This window comes from Mastacembelus armatus, chromosome 21 (assembly GCF_900324485.2).
Source record: "Mastacembelus armatus chromosome 21, fMasArm1.2, whole genome shotgun sequence".
Classification (NCBI taxonomy): Eukaryota; Metazoa; Chordata; class Actinopteri; order Synbranchiformes; family Mastacembelidae; genus Mastacembelus; species Mastacembelus armatus.
This window is the reverse complement of record NC_046653.1, coordinates 16953979-16972681: the sequence shown is the minus strand read 5'-3', so window position 1 is coordinate 16972681 and position 18703 is coordinate 16953979. Positions and strand designations below refer to the sequence as shown.

Sequence of the window (18703 nt, the reverse complement as noted above, 5' to 3'; positions counted from 1 at the left end):
AAGTATTACTCTGTGCAATTCCACCAACACCAGGATTTTTATTGCTTTGACACAAACAGGCTTATTGGGGTCTCTTTAGGTCTCAATACTGTCACCGTGTGGCAACAGGGGTATGTTAAATGATGAGGGCTTATTCAAAAGGTCACTCACACAAAAATTTAATTTATTATTTATTTCAAAATTCAAACGAATTTTCCCAGTTTTCTTTGACTCCATTTATCTTTCCCATTAGTCTCTTTGGCAGGTGAATGTGTGTGGTGAAAGCATTTATAATACTACTGCGGAAGACTTAGCATTCTTATCAGGTTCATTTAACGCACCTAAGCCAACAAGTCAGTGTGAAATTTCTGCACCAGGTACTGACAGTTGTCTTGAACCTTCATTCAATTTCCACTTAACGGTAACATTTTCAACCAGCACACCCATGGGCTAAATGAACAGTTTTAAAGAATGCAAAATTAAGTATGTAGAGCTTCATAAACAATTCTGATTTCATTTGGCCATTTCAGCTTTCAAAAAGCTTTTTAAAGGCAGACCCAATCTCCTGGATCATGTCTGAGGTGGTGGTGGACCTGCCATGTCGCTGGAATGCTTGACTGTTGCACTGTCTGGTGAGTGAACAGGCTCCGAATGCTGCAACAACCGATGGATTCACACTGCAGGACAAAAGTGACGATTTAGGAAGCACACACCAATTATTATTCATTTATGCAATATAGTAATATAATTTTAGAAAGGCAGTGTTGATGTTTTTGCATGCTTTACCAATGAATTCCAAAAGATACCCAACAAAAATCCCACTGACAATAGCAAAACCAGAAAAAAAATGGAAAAATCCCAGATATATTAAGTTCACTATACATAAAATAGAGGCACAAAAAAGTAAATTTTAACACTTTAAGAATTATTTAGAAATAATTCAATGTAAAGTTTATACATTTTGTAGATAATCTACTGGTTTTCATTGGTGTGGTCCCTTAAAAGTGCCATAAGCTACTATTAAAACATGATCTACAATCAAATATGTCTTCACCTTCTGACTGTTCCAGCTGCAGAGGCAGCATGGGCCCAGTGTGCCAGCACTCCCATAGATCCAGACAGTAGATCACCCTGTCCGCCGCATCTTCTCCCACTGCCCTCGATACTGCATGAGATCACTGAAAGCAAGAACAGCCCAATGTCATGGTTTACATATCTGAGCAATGATTAATGGAAAAGGTGAATGATGTGTCTGGAAAATTTCAAAGCATTTATTATAAGGTTGCATTTAAACTTGAAGTGGGCTTGACACTAACCCTTATTGCCATCTGTAATCAGATCCTGTTCTCCTTTTAGCACCAGAGTGAGGTTGCCCATGGCTACGCTGAGCTGCATGACGCTGCCTTGATAATCACTGCTGTCCATGGGTTTGTGGTGCTGAGACAGTGACACACAGAAAACACACACCTATATTAACACACACAATTATTTGTTATACGACATCATTTGATGGTCGACTGAACTCTGCCAAGAGACTCACCAGTGCCTCATAGAGTCGGGTGAACTCCATGAAGTTTGGTGTAAGGATACCCTTCTGGTAACCTTGAATAACAGATGGCTGCTGCGTAACTAGCCATAATCCGTCCTGTTATAAAAACACACAACACACTCAGTGACTGTGTATGGCTTTGCAAGTAAAATCACATCTGCTCAACAGCTGGACCTTCATTTTATTAAGACTTACTGCATCGATGACTATAGGGATATCTCTTGCTTTTGACTTCTCTATCACCTCCTAAGAGAGAGAGAGATAAAATCAGCTTAAGTGATGTTGGTCCAACAAGCATACTGGTTGCATTAAACATTTTTTTAAGGAGACAGATACACCTGCTTCAAAGCTGGGCTACGACTCCTACTCCATGGTAAAAGTTGTGTTCTTGTTCAAAACTTTTTCTAGTCACTGTCAAATATATATACATTAATTTACATACAAGGGATGGGTCAAAGCACTGACATTATAATAAGGGTCGTATTTTCTGGGAAATTAAATCTAAAATTGCAGCTATCAGTCACAGGGAGCTACAAATACGAGGAGTTGTGTCGTGCAGTTTAAATTTATCACTGTATTCTATCACTGACGGATAAAAATATAACATTAGATCAGTAGTGGTTATGGTTATGCACAAGCGGTCAACACTAGAGACTGTTTTGAGTGCAGGGGAGAGTGAATGTTCCACGTGCCTTAGCTGTTTTCAGTAACAAGTCTTCTCTCCCTAGACCTGGTCCCACAACAAGGCCATGGAGTCTTGGGAGCCATTTTTCTATCTCTTCCACAGCATTGGGACTGTCCCTTGATATATACACAGACACACACACATGTACATTTTTTTATATTATGCTAAAAACTGGAAGAGAATTTGCCAGGGTTAATATGAGCTTCAGCCTATTTTTTAGTTGTATAATTATCTATATTGTAGTTATAGTTACTATTCACCTTAATAATGCATTTTGATGTGAAACTGTAATAGAGGATAGTGACCAAATCCACAGCTGAAAAAGTTTATGAAGCCTGCAGCAACATAACTTCACAAGGTCAAATTTCACAGTTTTACAGAAGAAGCCTTATGCCCATCACAATGCTGTCTGTGAGTATTAGAGTCAACAGTGTGCTTATGGTGAGTCATAAAACCCTCATTGGTAGCTTTTTCTCAGGTTCAAGTGCAGTAAACAGATTACTTAACAATCATACTGACTTTCCCTGCAGGCACTTTGTTGATTCTGACACCAGAACAAAGAGCTTATACACTAGGAGTCACGGCATGTTACAACCAAACTGTCCACTGATTCTAAAATTATAGTGAGAAAGCGCCATGATATGAAACCACCCCATGAATTTCTAACTATTCATACTAAATATGTAGGGTATATTTTAAGCAGCTACAAACCCTGTCCTTACTGAGTAATCGACAACATCTGTTGTTACAGCTACAGTTATTATACTTTTTGAAAGTGTTATACAGGTAAATAAATCCACATTACTTCTCTATTCGTCATCAGATTGCTGACAAAAAGCCTGTGGAGCAGCAGTGAACTGTAAAAATGACATTCATCTATTAAAAGGCCAAAGTGGATCTATACTTACAGAACCGGATGAACTATAAGCTCAGGACTGTATGATTTGATTACAGTTGCAGCATCTTTGGTGCAGAACACATGAGACAAGTCAGCCCCCTGCAAACAAGGATAAAACCACACTGTCACTAGACCAGAATTGGACTTCAACTAAAAACAAGGAATTCGACTCTTCGGATTATTTCTAAATCCATCAGAATTAGTTTTTACCACTTTCAATGCAGAGATGGCGGCAAAGTATGGCGCTCCAGTATAGCTTCACAGGGTGGAGATGACAAGAATTAGGTCTAATCTTTAATAAAGTCACATTAAAGTCTTCTGTTGTAAATGAAGATTAAACTGAGAAACAGTTGGTTGTTACGCCACTCACTCTTGGCATCCTCCAATGATTCCAATACGCCCATCTTGTCCTTTGTGCTTTTTAGATGTCAGTGGTGGGATTATGCTCTTTACGAGTGAGAGGATATCATCATCCATGCCTTTGTGTGATGTTGACCCTGAGCCAAAGTAGCGTTCAAACCCTGAGGAAATAAACAAAGTGAGAGTTTTAAAGTGTGGAATACTCCTTTGGGCTGAGTCAGTGTCTAAACTGGCAACAAAAACAACACATACACAATTAAAACATAACTAATAATGTTCTGTGTTTAAAATGTAATGTCTCCATCACTGAGCCTTCACTTCACAGCTAACACGCCTTCATCTCTGTTTTCCCTTCACACTTGACACCGAAACCAGTACCTAACGTCTGGGGGTCTGGGTTTAATAGCTGACTTTGTTGGGTGTGACAGTCTTTCTGGGGCGAAGGCTGTCCGAGCTGACTGGACTGGCTGCGTGTACAAGACGAGGAACCGCTGCGGACCACCGGGGCGTAGGCAGGTGGAGCTGTCTTGGAGGACGTAGCTGCGGAAGCAGGTCTGGCGGAGGAGATGCTGGAGAACATCTGACCGAGCATCTGAAGCATGTGCAGCTCCCTGGAGTGCTCAGCTTCTCTGCGACGATCTTCCGCCTGCAAGCGCTGCTCCTCCATCCGGTAGAAGCTGTCCTCGGCCTGGGCACTCTGCTCCAGGAACTGCTCCATCAGTTTCTCCATGGGGAAGTTAGCTCGCCGCTTTCTTGGCCGTTTAGGTGGTCTAGCTGACAGACCACTGGCCGTCTGGCTGCTGTTATGTGGTCTCACTACAGTGTCTGATGTGGTGGAGAGCAGTGGGCATAAACATACAAACAAATAATCATTAGAAACATAAAAAAAGACATCGCACGTGTCTCACACAGAGGAACCAGTAACTGTGGAGAGGTAGGGAACACTTACTGTTATTGCCCACTGTTACTTTAATTGGGATGGGGATTGGGACAGCTGGATATTCCAACTTCACTTCAGTCTCTGCAGGATAAGGACACTCGTCTGTGCTCTCTGGATATGCGTCCTGAGCATCATCTCCATCCTCCTCCAGGCCGTCTACGGCCTCCTCTCCCCCCGCCCCGCTCTCTATGAACTCCTGAGGGTCAGTGGCGGGTCGGTTGCTCAAAATCCTCTCCATGGCGTCATAAAACTTACAGATCTTGTGATACTGCCCGTTGTTCCGTAGGTTGCCTTCCTTTGCCAACAAGTATTGTCTCTTGAGGCTTTTGATCCGCACCCTGCATTGTTCCGGCGTCCTTTCAAAGCCCATCGCTCCCAGCCGCCGGGACACGTCGCGGTACACGAAGCTGTTTCGGAAGTTTCCATCCAGCGCCGCCTGGATGTCCTGCTCCCCCCAGATGTTCAACAAGGTCCTCGTCTCTACATCCGACCACAAGAAGCCCCGCGTTGTGTTTGCTTGCATAGTGGCTGCAGGCTGAGAGAGGTCCCTCTCAGCCCCGCACGGGGCTGGATGGATGTTGACACTGCGGATTATGATGGACGTCTGGATCCAAGCCGCGGGGCGCCGCTGCCCCAAACACCGTCAACAACGACAACTGGCCCTTCGCGCTGCTCAGTCGCACTGACGGGGGTGATAACTGTACTTTTCAACTTGGGGACCATTACAACCCCGTGTGCAGCCCAGTGCTGTGTATGCTAGCTACAGCATATCCGTCTATGTTTATCCTTTTACGTCGTTAGCAAAATGCGTCGCTTGGCACTTTAAGATAAACTGACCCGGGATCGGCTTTTTAAGCGTTTCTCACAACCCTGAGCTTCACTGGGGGGATTTCCAAACTGACCTCTGATCAGTCCTCTGAGGTTAACTTCACCTTTCTCCGCCCGCTCCTCCGCCCATGCTAGCTCTCCGCGGGGTCCTAGAGACCCGGATTACAGAACCAACTGGGAGCTGGATCCTGACAGCCCCCAGACCAACATGGGAACGATCTGAGGCCTTTAAGGGTAACGATATATATACCTCCCAGCACGCTGCACTGACATTAGACCTCACCATACCTCCTCCACGTTACCTTTGTCGGTCAAACACAGCAGCGTGGCCACCATCGACAGCGCCACAGCGATAAAACAAAAGCCGAGCGTCTGAACCTGCAGCCGCATGTTGTCATTCATGCTTTGCTCTGCTTCCTGGTTCTTCTTACCTAAACTAGAAACGCGTTTCAACGCTGACACCTGTACGCAGATGATCCTCAACATCAGGCGTGCGGACCCAAGTGCACAGTACAGGAAGAAACAGCCTGTGACGCCTTCAAAGCCCCCTCGGACGCTGCAGTTCTCAGTAGGTTGAAAACAAACTGTGTGCTGAGCAACCGACGCGTAAAGCTCCACTGGCCTATCGGGAGGCTGTGTTCAACATTAGAGCAATGATATTTATTAAATCGCATAATAAGACACTAAAATATGTTTTTCTGTCTGTATTTGTCAATAGAGGCTTGTTTAAAATTTTATTTATGTAATAAAACTTAAGCTTGATCCATCCATCCATTATCTATACCCCATTATCCTATTTAGGGTCCCAGGGATCTGCTGGAGCCTATCCCAGCTCTCTTTGGGTGGAAGGCAGGGGTACACCCTGGACAGGTCACCAGTCCATCACAGGGCCACATAGAGACAAACAACCTCACACACTCACACTCACTCCTATGGGCAATTTAGAGTCACCAATCAACCTGACATACATGTTTTTGGACTGTGGGAGGAAACCAGAGTACCTGGAGAAAACCCACACAAGCACAGGGAGAACATGCAAACTCTACGCAAGAAGGCCCCCTGTTGGGTTTCAAACCAGAAACCTTCTTGCTGTGAGGCAACAGTGCTGCCCTTAACCTTTATCTGCTCGTATTTTTCTATTCTATCTTCATTTTTATTATTTAATAGTTTTCAAGAGTGTGTGTATGTAACTGAAGTACTGCGACCAAGGAATTTCCCTTGTGGACCAATAAAGTTTATCTAATCTAATCTAATAATTATCATTTAGTAGTTTAAGCATGAAAAAAGATATGCATTAAAACAACCCAGCATTGTTCAGTGTCACTGACAGTGACAGGACTGGGTTAAAAGGAAGGAGTGGTCCTGTTAGGATTTAAGTTTGCAGAATAATCATTTGCAGCAGCAATAAATCCTGAATCTTAAACGTGCTAACTGTCATGGTCACAGTCCTAAACTTCCACCCACCCACAATATGACTAAACTCAATATTGTGCCCCGAGTATAGTCTTACAGGCAGAAACAGCTGCGTACACGTTCATTTTCCTTTAATAATTTATCAGTAATAAGGGATTCTTGTAGGCAGTTATCTGTTCTGTGGAACAACCTACAACATCTTACTTATCTTTTGGCCTGTACATACACGTTATAATAAAGACTGTCAGGTTGTCCTATAAAGTTGAAATATAATTATACAAATACATTTTTCAGAATTTTACTAACTGTGTCATTATACTGGAAAATAATAATATTTATCTTGTGCGAGTGGACGACCAATCAACTTATTTTGGTTTACTGTTTGATTCAAGCCAATGTTCCTCCATGGTTTTTGCCTTAATTAGAATTTTTGGTGACAAAAAAAAAAAAATACAAATACAAATAGGTTCACTTCACTTTTAAGTTAAACTCTTATACATAAACAAATAAGTCATAATATCATTTATGGTTTTTTTCGGTGACACATTTTTGATGGGTTTTCTGTCCAGTTTCTAGAGCTGTGTTGTGAGATCACTTATGCTTTCCTTATTTTAAATGATTTCCTCTTTTGTTGTGTAAATACTATATAAAGTTTTTATCAAAAACTGTTTTCTACAACAAATATCACAAAGTGCTTAGTAAAAGCAAAAGAAATAGAGACATAGTAAAAAAATAATTCATGAACTGAGATAAAAACAATAAAACCAATACAATGGTAGAGAGCAGAGATCTGCCTGACAGACTGAACTCAGGGTGATTTTTCCCATATCAATCCCACTTCCTGATTCACCTCAGTTACTTTATGAAGTTCAGACTCAGACAGCTGATGTGAGAGGGACCAGTCACGCTGTCACAAACTCATTTCACACACAAAATGGATTTTTTTTGGAGCAATTCGTTTCCGGCCTGAAATTACTTTGACGAGCTAGATCGAGTTTTTTTCTACGATAAAGTAAAAAAAAAAGCAAGCAAACAAACAAAAAACAACCTTTCCTGTAGCGGGACCCGAACCACCAACATCATGCCCGAGCTGTCGAAGATGAAGAAACCCGACGTCAAGGTTGTTCTCCTGGGAGACATGAACGTAGGGAAGACGTCGCTGCTCCACAGGTACACGGAGAGGAAGTTCAAAGACACCATCAGCACCGTCGGAGGGGCGTTTTTCCTCAAGCAGTGGGGGCCTTACAACATCTCGATATGGGACACTGCTGGTAATACCTCCTTCACACTTTCACCCCACAGTGTATCTGAACCTTTTTATCGTTCCGGTTGTTTATTAACTGCGTTTACCTGATAAAGACAGCCCTCACCTGAGGGAGCCACTGCCATGTGACTGCTCGGTAGGCAGCCTGTTTACTGTGATTTCTGTTGAAACCAATAACATGTCATTAAAGCCTTACACAGTGAGGGCAAAACTAGCTGGATAATCCAACAGATTGAGGGATAATCTATGCCCAGTCACACATATTTTATAATAATACCAGGGTCCCATGAGCTGCTACATTTCATTACTCATTTGATCTTAGAGGACAGGCCTATAATAATCTGAACCTGCATTCATTATGGTATGGCAGAGGAGGGACGGTCAGGGTGTGGGTTCAGGTGAATTACTCTTAGAAATGGAATTTCCCAGGAGTTTTACGTAAATGTACAATATTATTTTTTAAAATGAAAAACCTTACAAGGGACTATAATCATAAATAACTATATCTAAACAAAACAGAAGAAAACTGTGGTGACAGACTTTTCTTTAAATATAGAATAGACTGTTATGAAATCAAAGGCCTGTTCAATTAATCAAATAGGTCAAATAATTTATGTTTTGATGATCAGTTATTTATTTATCAAGTCAATTAGAAATGGGCTAAATTAGTTTTTGGTTGCTGGCCAGTGGATCTTGGAAAATCATTTTTCTCTGTGGTATTTGAAGATGAACCTTGGTAAATTTAACGTTTAGTATTACAGAGAATAAATGATTAATTCTTTAATTTGAAAGAACATGCAACGATTGGCTTCCTTAACACTTTAAGGCCCAGTATCATTAGTTATTATGCACTGATCTTAATAGTAAGAGGAATATGTTACTCCTGCTCCAGATATTAAGTCATTTCATTCTTTCCTGTCTGCTGTTAGAAAAACACTGCACTGGGTCTTGTGCTGTGTTGCTCAATATTGGACTAATGTGACTTCATCAAAACCAGTCATCTGAGTACTTTTACAGTGATCACCACATATACTTTTTTTGTGCATATTTTCTTATTTTAGAGAGAAATATTTCATAAATAACAGCTGCTGCTAGTATTTTGAACTTGTTCCTTAACAGAATGCCTCAAAACAATAGAAAACGTCAAACATTACAGGACACACAATCTTTTTATAAACATCTATCTGTAGTATCAGTAGGGAAGCTTGTGTAAATGACATGAGAAATGACAGTTCACTTAGTGAGTGAACTGAAAGTAGAGATTCTCACCATCAGTATCAAAGTGTGAGTTGTGACTGGATAAAAACACCATACACTTACAAATGTATGCTTTTTTCTTTTTTTTAGAGCTTTTGTCATCAACTAACCACCAAAATTACACAGGCCTAAAGATGAATTTTCTCAAATATAACTGTGACTCTAAAGGAAAACACACATTTCACAGTAACAGAAAAATACTGTGCCACAGAGATAAGGCAAGGCCAGCTATGTCACCAGTAAGTCATTTCCAGTCTGTGTTCCCTAACTTCATGGCCCCCTGACAGGATGTGGTTCTTTTGAATTTAGTCACCGTGAGGGAGAAATGTCAGATCAGCACTGAGTCATGTGACAGACCTATTAACAGAGACCATCCAGCTACAGAAGAGTGGCAGATATAAGGGCTGTAGTAAAATCTATCAGATCTTTGGCTCAGTACACTGAAACCAGGCAGCTTGCTGTTCACTTTCTGACTGATAATGCCCCTTCCAGTTTAGTTTTAAAGGCCAGTGCAGCCTTGTAGCCCTGCTACCCTGTTCTTCGAAATAGTCACATGACAGGGCTATGACAGGAAGACTTGACTGCCTGTGTTTTAACCTGTCTTTTCCAGCTTTGCATGCAACAGTACTTTCCAGAAGCATGAGGAGGACTGAGTTAGGAGTTTTTCTTTTTTTGTCACTTCAGCATGTGAAAACAATGTCCTACTTTATCTTTCTAGGAGGTTTTTTGATCAGTGAATGTGACTGTTATGCTAAAGGTCAAAGCTGAAATCATTAATTTACAAATTATTAGAGCAAAAATTATTTTGATTTTTAAAAACAATTTCTTTCAGTTATATTTCAAGAACAGAATGTAAATAGTAAATGACAAGGCTTGTTGGTTGCAGTACATCCTGTATTTTAGTACTAAAACTGATGCAAAAATGCATAAAATAAACTCCATGTTCAGTTCTTGCCTCCAAAATGAGCATAAAGTTTAAACAATAGTTTAAATTGTTATAACCTTTATGAATATATATTACAGGGCTTTTGTATTAGATTCCATTAGCTTTAGCTAAGTAATAAACTGAAAACCAAGAGGTGCCCCCCATGACAAAGTACTAACACACAATGTGCTGACTATTTCAACAACAAAGGTCAGTTCTGTTTTCAAACTGCTGACTGTCTTGCACAGTTTCTGTCTGTGCTGTGTGTCCTTCTGCAGTGCCTCACATACAGTATGGCTAAGTCTCTGTGTTTATGTGGTTCAAGTTCAGTTGGTTACCTGCTGCAGTGCAGACGATGTTGACCTCCCTCTCTCTCTCCTCAGGTCGTGAACAGTTCCATGGCCTGGGCTCCATGTACTGTCGAGGTGCAGCCGCTGTCATCCTCACTTACGACGTCACCAACTGGCAGAGCCTAGCTGAGATTGAGGAACGCTTCCTGTCCCTGACTGATACTGCCAACCATGACTGCATTTATGCTGTAGTGGGCAACAAGGCAGATCTCACAGACCCCAAAGCCCAGATGTACCAGGACTCAGATGTGTCTAAGGACCAAACAGAGTGCGGGGAGGCCAGAACAGAACCACAGGTCCTGTCTGCATGCCCAACACCCCCAGCCTCTCCTGCATCCCTTTCTGGGATGATCCTACACAAGCAGGTGACACATGAAGATGCAGTGGCCCTCTATGGGAGAATACTACGCTATAAAGGCCTCGACGAAAAGGACAGTCTGCCAGCGGAGAAGATGTGCTTCGAGACAAGTGCCAAGACAGGGTATAATGTGGACACTTTGTTCGAAACATTATTTGATCTGGTGCTGCCTTCCATCCTGAGGAAGAGAAACGAGAACCAGAGGTCTCCTACAGTTGACCTGGAGGAATTCAGGGGGGGCAGCGGCAAGCGAGCCAGATCTACCTGCTGCTAGGATCTACTGTAGAGATGTAGAGAGGCTGCAACCAGCAAAGCATTGCTTTTAACAAAGATGCTCACTAGGTTGATCCAAACACCAAATACATACTGTGAGGCTACTGAGTATTTGCCATGACTGAGACTATAAATGGTCTCCCAATAACACACACACACACACACACACACATATATATATATGCACACATACATTGTTTATGCTGTGAAGATGAAGAGAAAAAGCAACTACAGTTCATAGTGTCCTGAGACATTTTCTATGGAAGGAAGGGAAACAGTATCAGTGATCACTCTTTGAAACATTCCTCCCTAACAAATCAAACTGCACTTGTATCCCAAAGATGTCTGCTATTTGTAAATCTTTTGATATACGATATAAGAAATGTAGCTGCACTAGTTGTTAGATGGATGTCAGATTTTGCTGTTTATTGTAGTTGAATTTTAAGGTTTTATTTACTTTGTTTTGTTACTAGCATTAATACTGATCTTTATATTTTATTGGCACTTTCAATGATCGTAAGTAATAAAATAGCCCTGTTGAATTTTTAAGTTCACTGTCAGAATAAAGATTTTTATTTTGCTGTTCGCTTGGTCTGTCATATTAGTCTTGTGAGTAAAATGACACAGTCTGAAGTATAAACAAACAACATTTAATTTTCACAATCAAATTCAATTAGCATATTATGAAAATGACCATAATTACATTACCTTACAATTGAAACAAATCTTGTCAGTATTTTTCCGGTCTAATTTAAATCTTTGTTAAGTCTATGGAAGTGAAGCAGAACATTTGACCTACTTTCTAAATTGTGTAAATAAAATCTAACCTAGGATCAGTGATTGCAGCAAGGGTTTGCTCAGACCTTTGATCAATGCTGTTTACACTCTGTCCTGTTGGCAGCTTGGGGCAGTTCAATAATTAGACGAGTTTTAGAGGAAAATAATTGTGACATGAGTAGTATAAGATATATATATAAAACTCTTAGGGGACGGGGGTCAAGTTTATTCAGCTGTTATAATTACAAAACAAGTCAGTGCATTGTGTGAACATGTGTTGTATGAAAATTAAAAGCTTCAGATAATTTTGCAATGGTTAATAAATGCATAAAACAAGTTAACAGCTTGAAAAGTCATATTGTAAAAATATGTATTGGAGGAGAAATGAAACAGAAGTGGTATAATGTCAATAGTATCAACAAACAGGTTGTTCAAGACCTCTAATAAGACATTCTTGACTGAGAAGCAATGTTAATGGCTTTATGGTTGCCTGCATACCTTAAACAATAAAAAACATCTAGATAAACTGAAGCAGTGCATACACATGGGCATCTTTGGTTCAGCTGTAGTGTACGGTCTCTTGATCTGTTAATGATGTAGCTGAGGTAATAAGTTAAACAGTAAGCACCAATCCACATTTAACATAAAACACTTTGTCCATAATGCTGTTACCTTCATTATGGGGTTTCTCTTGTCTTATCTACATTTCACTCAAAGCTCAAGGCATCAGTCACTGGACATCTCAGCTCTGTGGCTGGAGGAGAAAGCTTCTCATTTACATTGATCTAAGTCGGTATTTCAGATCCCCCCTTTGTTTGATTTAGTATATGACGCTAGACCATTGTCAATAGCATTACTGTAGAGCCTTTCACAAGTTCTTCATGCAGACCTGGCAACGACTGATGCGTGACAGGAGCTGACCTGCTTTGAGAGTTTCTGATGATGGCTCACTGTGGAACGGCTGATCTATGGATGTTAGCCAGAAGCTGTGCTTGTTAGCAAAGTAGTGGCATGTTCCTTTGGCCCCATTGCATTCAATGAATGGTGTTGTGCGGAAATCCTCCAGGCAGGAGCCAGGTGACGACAAGGACTGACCTCCGCCTTCACTTCCTGCTGCCGTATGCTGTGGACAGAAAGGCAAATATCCATGAAGAGACCAAAACATTACTGAACTGATCTACTAGCAGGTCTGTCTAGCTGAAGGCTGGCAAGATTTATTTGTCCTTTCCACAGACCTCGACTGTCCTTAAAAATACTCTGAGGAGTCACTTTTTTGTACTTAACAAAAGTATTTTAGTTAAATTTGGACATTACATGGCCATGCAGCCGCAAATACTCACACACCGAATCCTCAGCAGGCAATAGTCCCCAGTAAATGTGACAATGACTGCTAAGAATGTATTTATTGTGAGGTAATGAAACAAGTCTGACTGGCCAGTGTCTCATAAGAGTAAGTGGAGCAAGGCTCCTCAATTAGTCACATGTCTCACTTAAAATCTTGGATGAAGCATCTTTGACACTTGACCTTTTCACGCAAACATTTTCATGTCTGGTGACCTCACCATGAGGAAGGAGTAGCCGATCCAAAGGCTGCGCCAACCCACTGGACACTGTGGGATGGTAATGTCCTGGCTGTGAACTGCAATGGCAACTGATGGAGCTTCGCATACCGAGCAGCGGCTGATATATGGTTTGATGTCCCCTTCTTCTACAGGCATCATTGGAAGAGGAGCAGTTGTTGACAACCAGTACGACTTATCATTTCTGCTGGCATAGTAACAAATGTCTCCAGGATTGCAGTACAGGAAGGGCATGGTGTTGAACCGTGGGAGGCAGGAGCCAGCCAAACCTGAAAAGCACCAACCAAATTACACTTTTCAAAAAGGCAAAGTTTATTAATATAACACATTTCATACAACGACATGAACATCTGATAATAGTAAGTGCTAAAATGTAGAATAAGTAGAGACACGGGTATGTAAGAAACATAAAGTCAGTGGACTGACCCAACATTTATGTAAAAGTTGCTAACATCAGCTAACGCTAGCCATCATAATCTACAGGACATACCAATGTCAAGTGAAGTTCTAGCAGAAGCTCTAGCTCTTTATTGAGTTAAGTGAGGCTGATTATGAAATCAGCTTTTAATTTGCAATAGGAATAATGTGCCATTTCATCTGTCAAAGCATATACAGACAAGCAACTTTGTTTGTGGTGAATTTTAGGAGATTACTTTCTTTGTTTTCCTTTTTGGGGCCATCATGCCATTGTAGCGCTATTTGAAATGTAGAAGTATAAGGATGCAGGCTGACCTAAATGCCCCCAAATCAAACTCTGCCAGCAGTAGGATGCACAGTAACAGGATATGAGTATGTTGATAAGGTAAGATCAGAGAAATCTGGGATGTTCGCCTGACAAGCTGATGCATCCTGATTGTACTGTAACAAACACACTGACGTGTGTGCATAATGCTCTGGGGTATGATTCATTCTCACCCTCTGATGTATCACCAAAGGTCCTGTAAGAAACTCCTATTTATAGCACACAGGGTTTACTAACAGTACAAACTGAGCACATTAACATACTGCAGAGAAATTTCATTGTTCATCCCAAATTACCGAGATCCTGGTTGTGGGCCTTTTCCTGGCCCTCGAAGTACAGCAGACTGTAGCCATCCCACAGTTTAGACATGCCCTCGGGACACATGGGAGTCTGGTCTGATTGGCTGTGTTTCACCAGCAAGTAACCCACACTGACACTGCGGCCAGGCATACCTGGCAACCCAGGGATACCCTGTTTCCCACGAGGACCTATTGAGGATTGAAGAGATCAGAACTGTGTTTTGCAACACAAAATAATCAATTCTCAAAGAATTATATAATACATCCAGACAATATGTATCATAAAACCTATTTATTTATTACTGTAAACTTAAATAATCAAAATCATCTTGGTAACTGGTCCCTTGCTTAAGTCTCCGCCTACTTTAAATCCTTTAATCCAGGCTTATTACACTAATCTTAAAATGCCCCACAGTGGCACACACACCTTCTGTCCCTTGCAGACCGGCGTGGCCAAGCTGACCAATTTCTCCACGGAATCCAGCTGTTCCTGGGGTACCACTAATCCCAGGCATGCCCTTCTGCCCAGTGGGTCCAATGAAACCTGAACAGTAACAGGATATGAGTATGTTGCTGAGCAGGACACATCACTTGGGGATGCTCAACAATGAATGTTTTATCAAAATAACTAACCTGCATCTCCAGGAAGCCCATGTGTCCCTGATTCCCCTATGACCCCCTTTGGTCCCTGAAATCCCTGTGGTCCTGGAGGGCCCCTCTCTCCTGGTATTCTTCTAACGACAACTGGAGGAAGACCCTGGCTGCCTGGGGGTCCATGAAAACCTGCAACAGGATGGAAGATGTAATGAAAGCCACACCCATGATAACTAGTGAGCAGTGGGTTTATTATGAATTCATAATTTACCTGGGGGTCCAGTGTTTCCTTTTGGACCATCGGGACCTCTTTCTCCCTTTACACCAAAATTGCCTGGAACTCCCATCGATCCTTGCTCCCCTTTCACGCCTGTAAGACAAAAGCATAGACAGACTCTGGATTATGTAACTATTCTATGGATTATGAGAGCAAGTTACTGTGAAAGGGTTGTCTTTGAAAAGATTCAGTGTTTTAGCTATACCTTTCTTCCCAGAGACACCATTTGGCCCCCTGTATCCAAATGAACCTTGATCTCCTTTGAATCCTTTCCTTCCAGGAACTCCAGGAAACCCATGTAATCCTGGTACACCCTTTTCCCCAGGGGGCGCATCAATACCAGGAAATCCTCTGGGTCCAGGGGAACCTGAGAAACAAATGTATGGTTAACAAATACACTTATAATGAACAAGCGCTCAGCATTAAAACTGTTAAGTGGCAGTTTTGTCAAGTTCACACGTAAATTATGCAGATTTGGTTCATAAAGCAATGAAGACGAAGAAGAAGAACGACAGCTAATACGTTATCTCAACAACTAATTGTAAATACGTCCTCATTTTAACTAAAAATGACTAGATTTAATCATCCAAAATCAAAAAGAATAATTTGAGAGAGACAAATGATATGCTTACTGGCAGAAGACAGAATAATGACTTAGTTGACTGCTGGAGGTTTTTTTCTTCCGTTAAAGGGAGTTTTTTCCTCTCCACTGTCGCCAAGTGCTTGCTCATAAGGGAATTGTTGGGTTTTTAGTTTTAGTTTTTGTAAAGTGCCTTGAGATGATTTGTATTGTGATTTGGCGCTATACAAATAAAATTGAATTGAATTGAATTGAATAGTTGTGAGATATTCTATAAAGGTTGCAAAATAAGATTAGATAAACTTAGCACCAGCAAGGGAAAATGATCACTGACAAAACCAGATGCATCCCAAAGCAGCATAGTGATCATTAGTTCATTGGTGTTCAATTGCATTTTCTTACCTTGGTATCCTTGAGGTCCTCTAAAACCAGTGTCTCCAGGGAATCCTGGTATGTCTGGAGTCCCATCTGGTCCTACGGGGCCACGGATTCCATGAAATCCAGGTAGACCATGGTCACCTGAACAAATACAAACAAATGGGATTATTTCAGGATGGTTAAACCACATTACGACATATATTTATTATTTTACTGAGACCTTAAAGTTCTACGCCCTCTAGTTTAACTCAGACCCTATTAACACAACAGAATAGCGGCAAACCTTGAGGTCCCTGGAAGCCTTTCAAACCAGGTGCGCCTGGAACACCTGGCTGGTTATTGTCATCACCACCATCTCCCTTCTTTCCCCTAGGTCCTGGCTCACCAGCTGGTCCCATGGTGTCCAGACCTGATAAAAATACAGCAAAGAAACATGTTTTAAATGTCTGGGATTTTTAAACTCTTAAGAAAAACTCTGACATGGTTTCCACTTCACAAACCTTGGATGCAGTCAGGAATTTAGAAATATACATTGATTATTCCCTGCTCTGAATTCAGTAAATATTTAAATATTTATCTATAGAATTAATATGAATGACATAACAAGCAATAATAATAATTAGACCTATTTAGCCACATTAGAGTTGAATGCTCAAAACCATGTGTTTATGTAGAACCTCTTTACTCATAGTAAGAAACTGGATTAGAAAATACATTTTCAGGGACTTAAGCTGAAAGTAATCTATATGAAATATTATATGGCTGATTTTAGCTTGTAAAAGTGATGGTACATTATAGCACTGATAGGTTCACACTGTTTTTAGGAATCCTTGAAATTTGGTTGAATACCTGGTGTTCCTGGGATTCCTTTTTGTCCCTTCAATCCATGTAATCCATAAAGACCCTTCAAGCCAGGGAAACCTGAACACATTTGCAAAGATTAAATGGAGGATGTGATGATATGGTAAAGGGGAAAGAGTCACTGGTCTGGTCTCATTACCTCTGTTACCAGGGAAGCCATAAAAACCTGGCGATCCATCTTTTCCAGCAGGTCCAGGAAAGCCTTTTGGACCTTGATTACCAGGAGTTCCCTCCTGCCCATCTGCGCCTGAAAAAAAAAAACAAAGTATATGAGTCAACTGTAATGCCATTCTACCACAATCTATAACATTTAAAATTATGCTATAATTAAATAGCTTAACGTGATCAAAAGAGAATTGGATGATAGTCTTACCTGGGTATCCAAATATTCCTGGATCTCCTATTTCTCCTTTTTTGCCATCAATACCATAAAAACCCGGTGTACCCCTGTCTCCAGTTTGTCCAAGTAGTCCTTTCTGGCCTATAAACAGGGTATCAAACATTTCATACCCGCCAAGTATAAGCCATTAATTACTAACTGGTGCCATTCAATACCAGAAGGGAAGAAGCAAAAACTGTATGTACCTGACTCTCCTGGAAAACCATCCTCTCCTCTGAATCCGGGAGGTCCTGGAAGGTCTATACGAAGGCCTACATCACCTGTAGAAGTATGCCAAAATTTACTAACAGAGTATTTTCTTGATAATGACTTTAAAATTATCACCTAGATCCCATCTGTCTGGATTACAAATTTGATTTACACCTTTGGCACCCTTCCTCCCTTTGTCTCCTGATCGACCAAAGGCACCAGAACCTCCTTTAATTCCCTGAAAAGTAACAGATCAAGCAAGTATCAAACATTAGCATATATCACTTTGCCTAAAATGTTGCAATTTAGAAATGCACACAATGACAGGATGAGGACAATATCTGAACTTGTAGACCCAAAGAGTTACTCCGGCAATTTATTGCACTTGAATAAAGAATAAAATAAGAAAAGAATGGACCAAGCTCCAAAAACACTGGATCCTATACACTTTTCCATATTGTAATTGAATTACATTATATAATGTAAAGGACAACCTGAGATAACCCTGACATCACCAGGGTTATTTAGTATTTAACTTTATTATTATTTATTATTTAATTTTGTAAAACTCCCTTCAGAGCACAGAAAATATTACACATATCTTTTCATGAGTATTATTCCTGTGGATAAGCAGAACATACCTTATTTGTAAAATTGTGAAGTGTCTCTTTAGAGTCTAATACTTAGCATGGACACGTATTGAATCACACAAATTTTCTCAGTATAATTCTGCTCACCTTGTTTCCAGGCATCCCTTCAAAACCAGTAATTCCTCTATTTCCTGTTATGCCTGGCATTCCTTTTATTCCTGGCAACCCCTGTGCACCTGGATCACCATGATAACCTTTCATATTGCTGGGGTCTCCAGGAACACCATGATGTCCCTCAGTCCCTGGCTCACCAGGACTACCTTTAGGACCTGTGGAAAAGAGTAAGATCTTAGGAAG

At 41.0% G+C, this 18703-nt stretch overlaps 3 protein-coding genes across 8 annotated transcripts in view; 1 reads left to right on the top strand and 2 right to left on the bottom strand.

Annotated features, from left to right (window-relative positions):
* Nucleotides 1–153: 153 nt before the first annotated feature.
* On the bottom strand, nt 154–7837 carry naxd (NAD(P)HX dehydratase). Of its 5 annotated transcripts, none has more exons than XM_026294622.2 (11): nt 4421–5516; nt 3850–4296; nt 3482–3632; nt 3322–3367; nt 3122–3210; nt 2221–2329; nt 1724–1774; nt 1520–1624; nt 1296–1416; nt 1034–1157; nt 154–656 (listed from the first exon to the last, which is right to left on the bottom strand). In XM_026294622.2, the coding sequence occupies exons 1-11, from the start codon at nt 4932–4934 to the stop codon at nt 506–508; spliced, it is 1908 nt and encodes a 635-aa protein (XP_026150407.1). In that variant the 5' UTR covers nt 4935–5516; the 3' UTR covers nt 154–505. The 5 variants fall into 5 exon arrangements, with proteins under 5 accessions (XP_026150407.1, XP_026150408.1, XP_026150411.1 ...); XM_026294623.2 differs by having other exon boundaries at nt 3883–4296; XM_026294626.1 differs by lacking the exons at nt 3850–4296; nt 4421–5516 and adding an exon at nt 7701–7837.
* rab20 (RAB20, member RAS oncogene family) lies at nt 7334–11662 on the top strand. The gene is made up of 2 exons (XM_026294629.2): nt 7334–7923; nt 10482–11662. The coding sequence occupies exons 1-2, from the start codon at nt 7734–7736 to the stop codon at nt 11078–11080; spliced, it is 789 nt and encodes a 262-aa protein (XP_026150414.1). The 5' UTR covers nt 7334–7733; the 3' UTR covers nt 11081–11662.
* A 51-nt stretch (nt 11663–11713) lies between these two features.
* The window catches only part of col4a2 (collagen, type IV, alpha 2), a 42946-nt gene continuing 35956 nt past the window's right edge, over nt 11714–18703 (bottom strand). For both annotated transcript variants that reach the window (XM_026294618.2, XM_026294619.2), the window contains 15 exons: nt 18494–18675; nt 17931–17994; nt 17753–17827; nt 17541–17648; nt 17307–17414; nt 17156–17227; nt 16590–16715; nt 16331–16447; nt 15554–15715; nt 15343–15441; nt 15111–15260; nt 14905–15021; nt 14475–14666; nt 13419–13705; nt 11714–12979 (listed from right to left, as the gene is read on the bottom strand). In XM_026294618.2, the coding sequence (XP_026150403.1) occupies nt 12725–12979; nt 13419–13705; nt 14475–14666; nt 14905–15021; nt 15111–15260; nt 15343–15441; nt 15554–15715; nt 16331–16447; nt 16590–16715; nt 17156–17227; nt 17307–17414; nt 17541–17648; nt 17753–17827; nt 17931–17994; nt 18494–18675 (2114 nt within the window). In that variant the 3' untranslated portion in view covers nt 11714–12724. The remainder of the gene's footprint in view (nt 12980–13418; nt 13706–14474; nt 14667–14904; nt 15022–15110; nt 15261–15342; nt 15442–15553; nt 15716–16330; nt 16448–16589; nt 16716–17155; nt 17228–17306; nt 17415–17540; nt 17649–17752; nt 17828–17930; nt 17995–18493; nt 18676–18703) is intronic.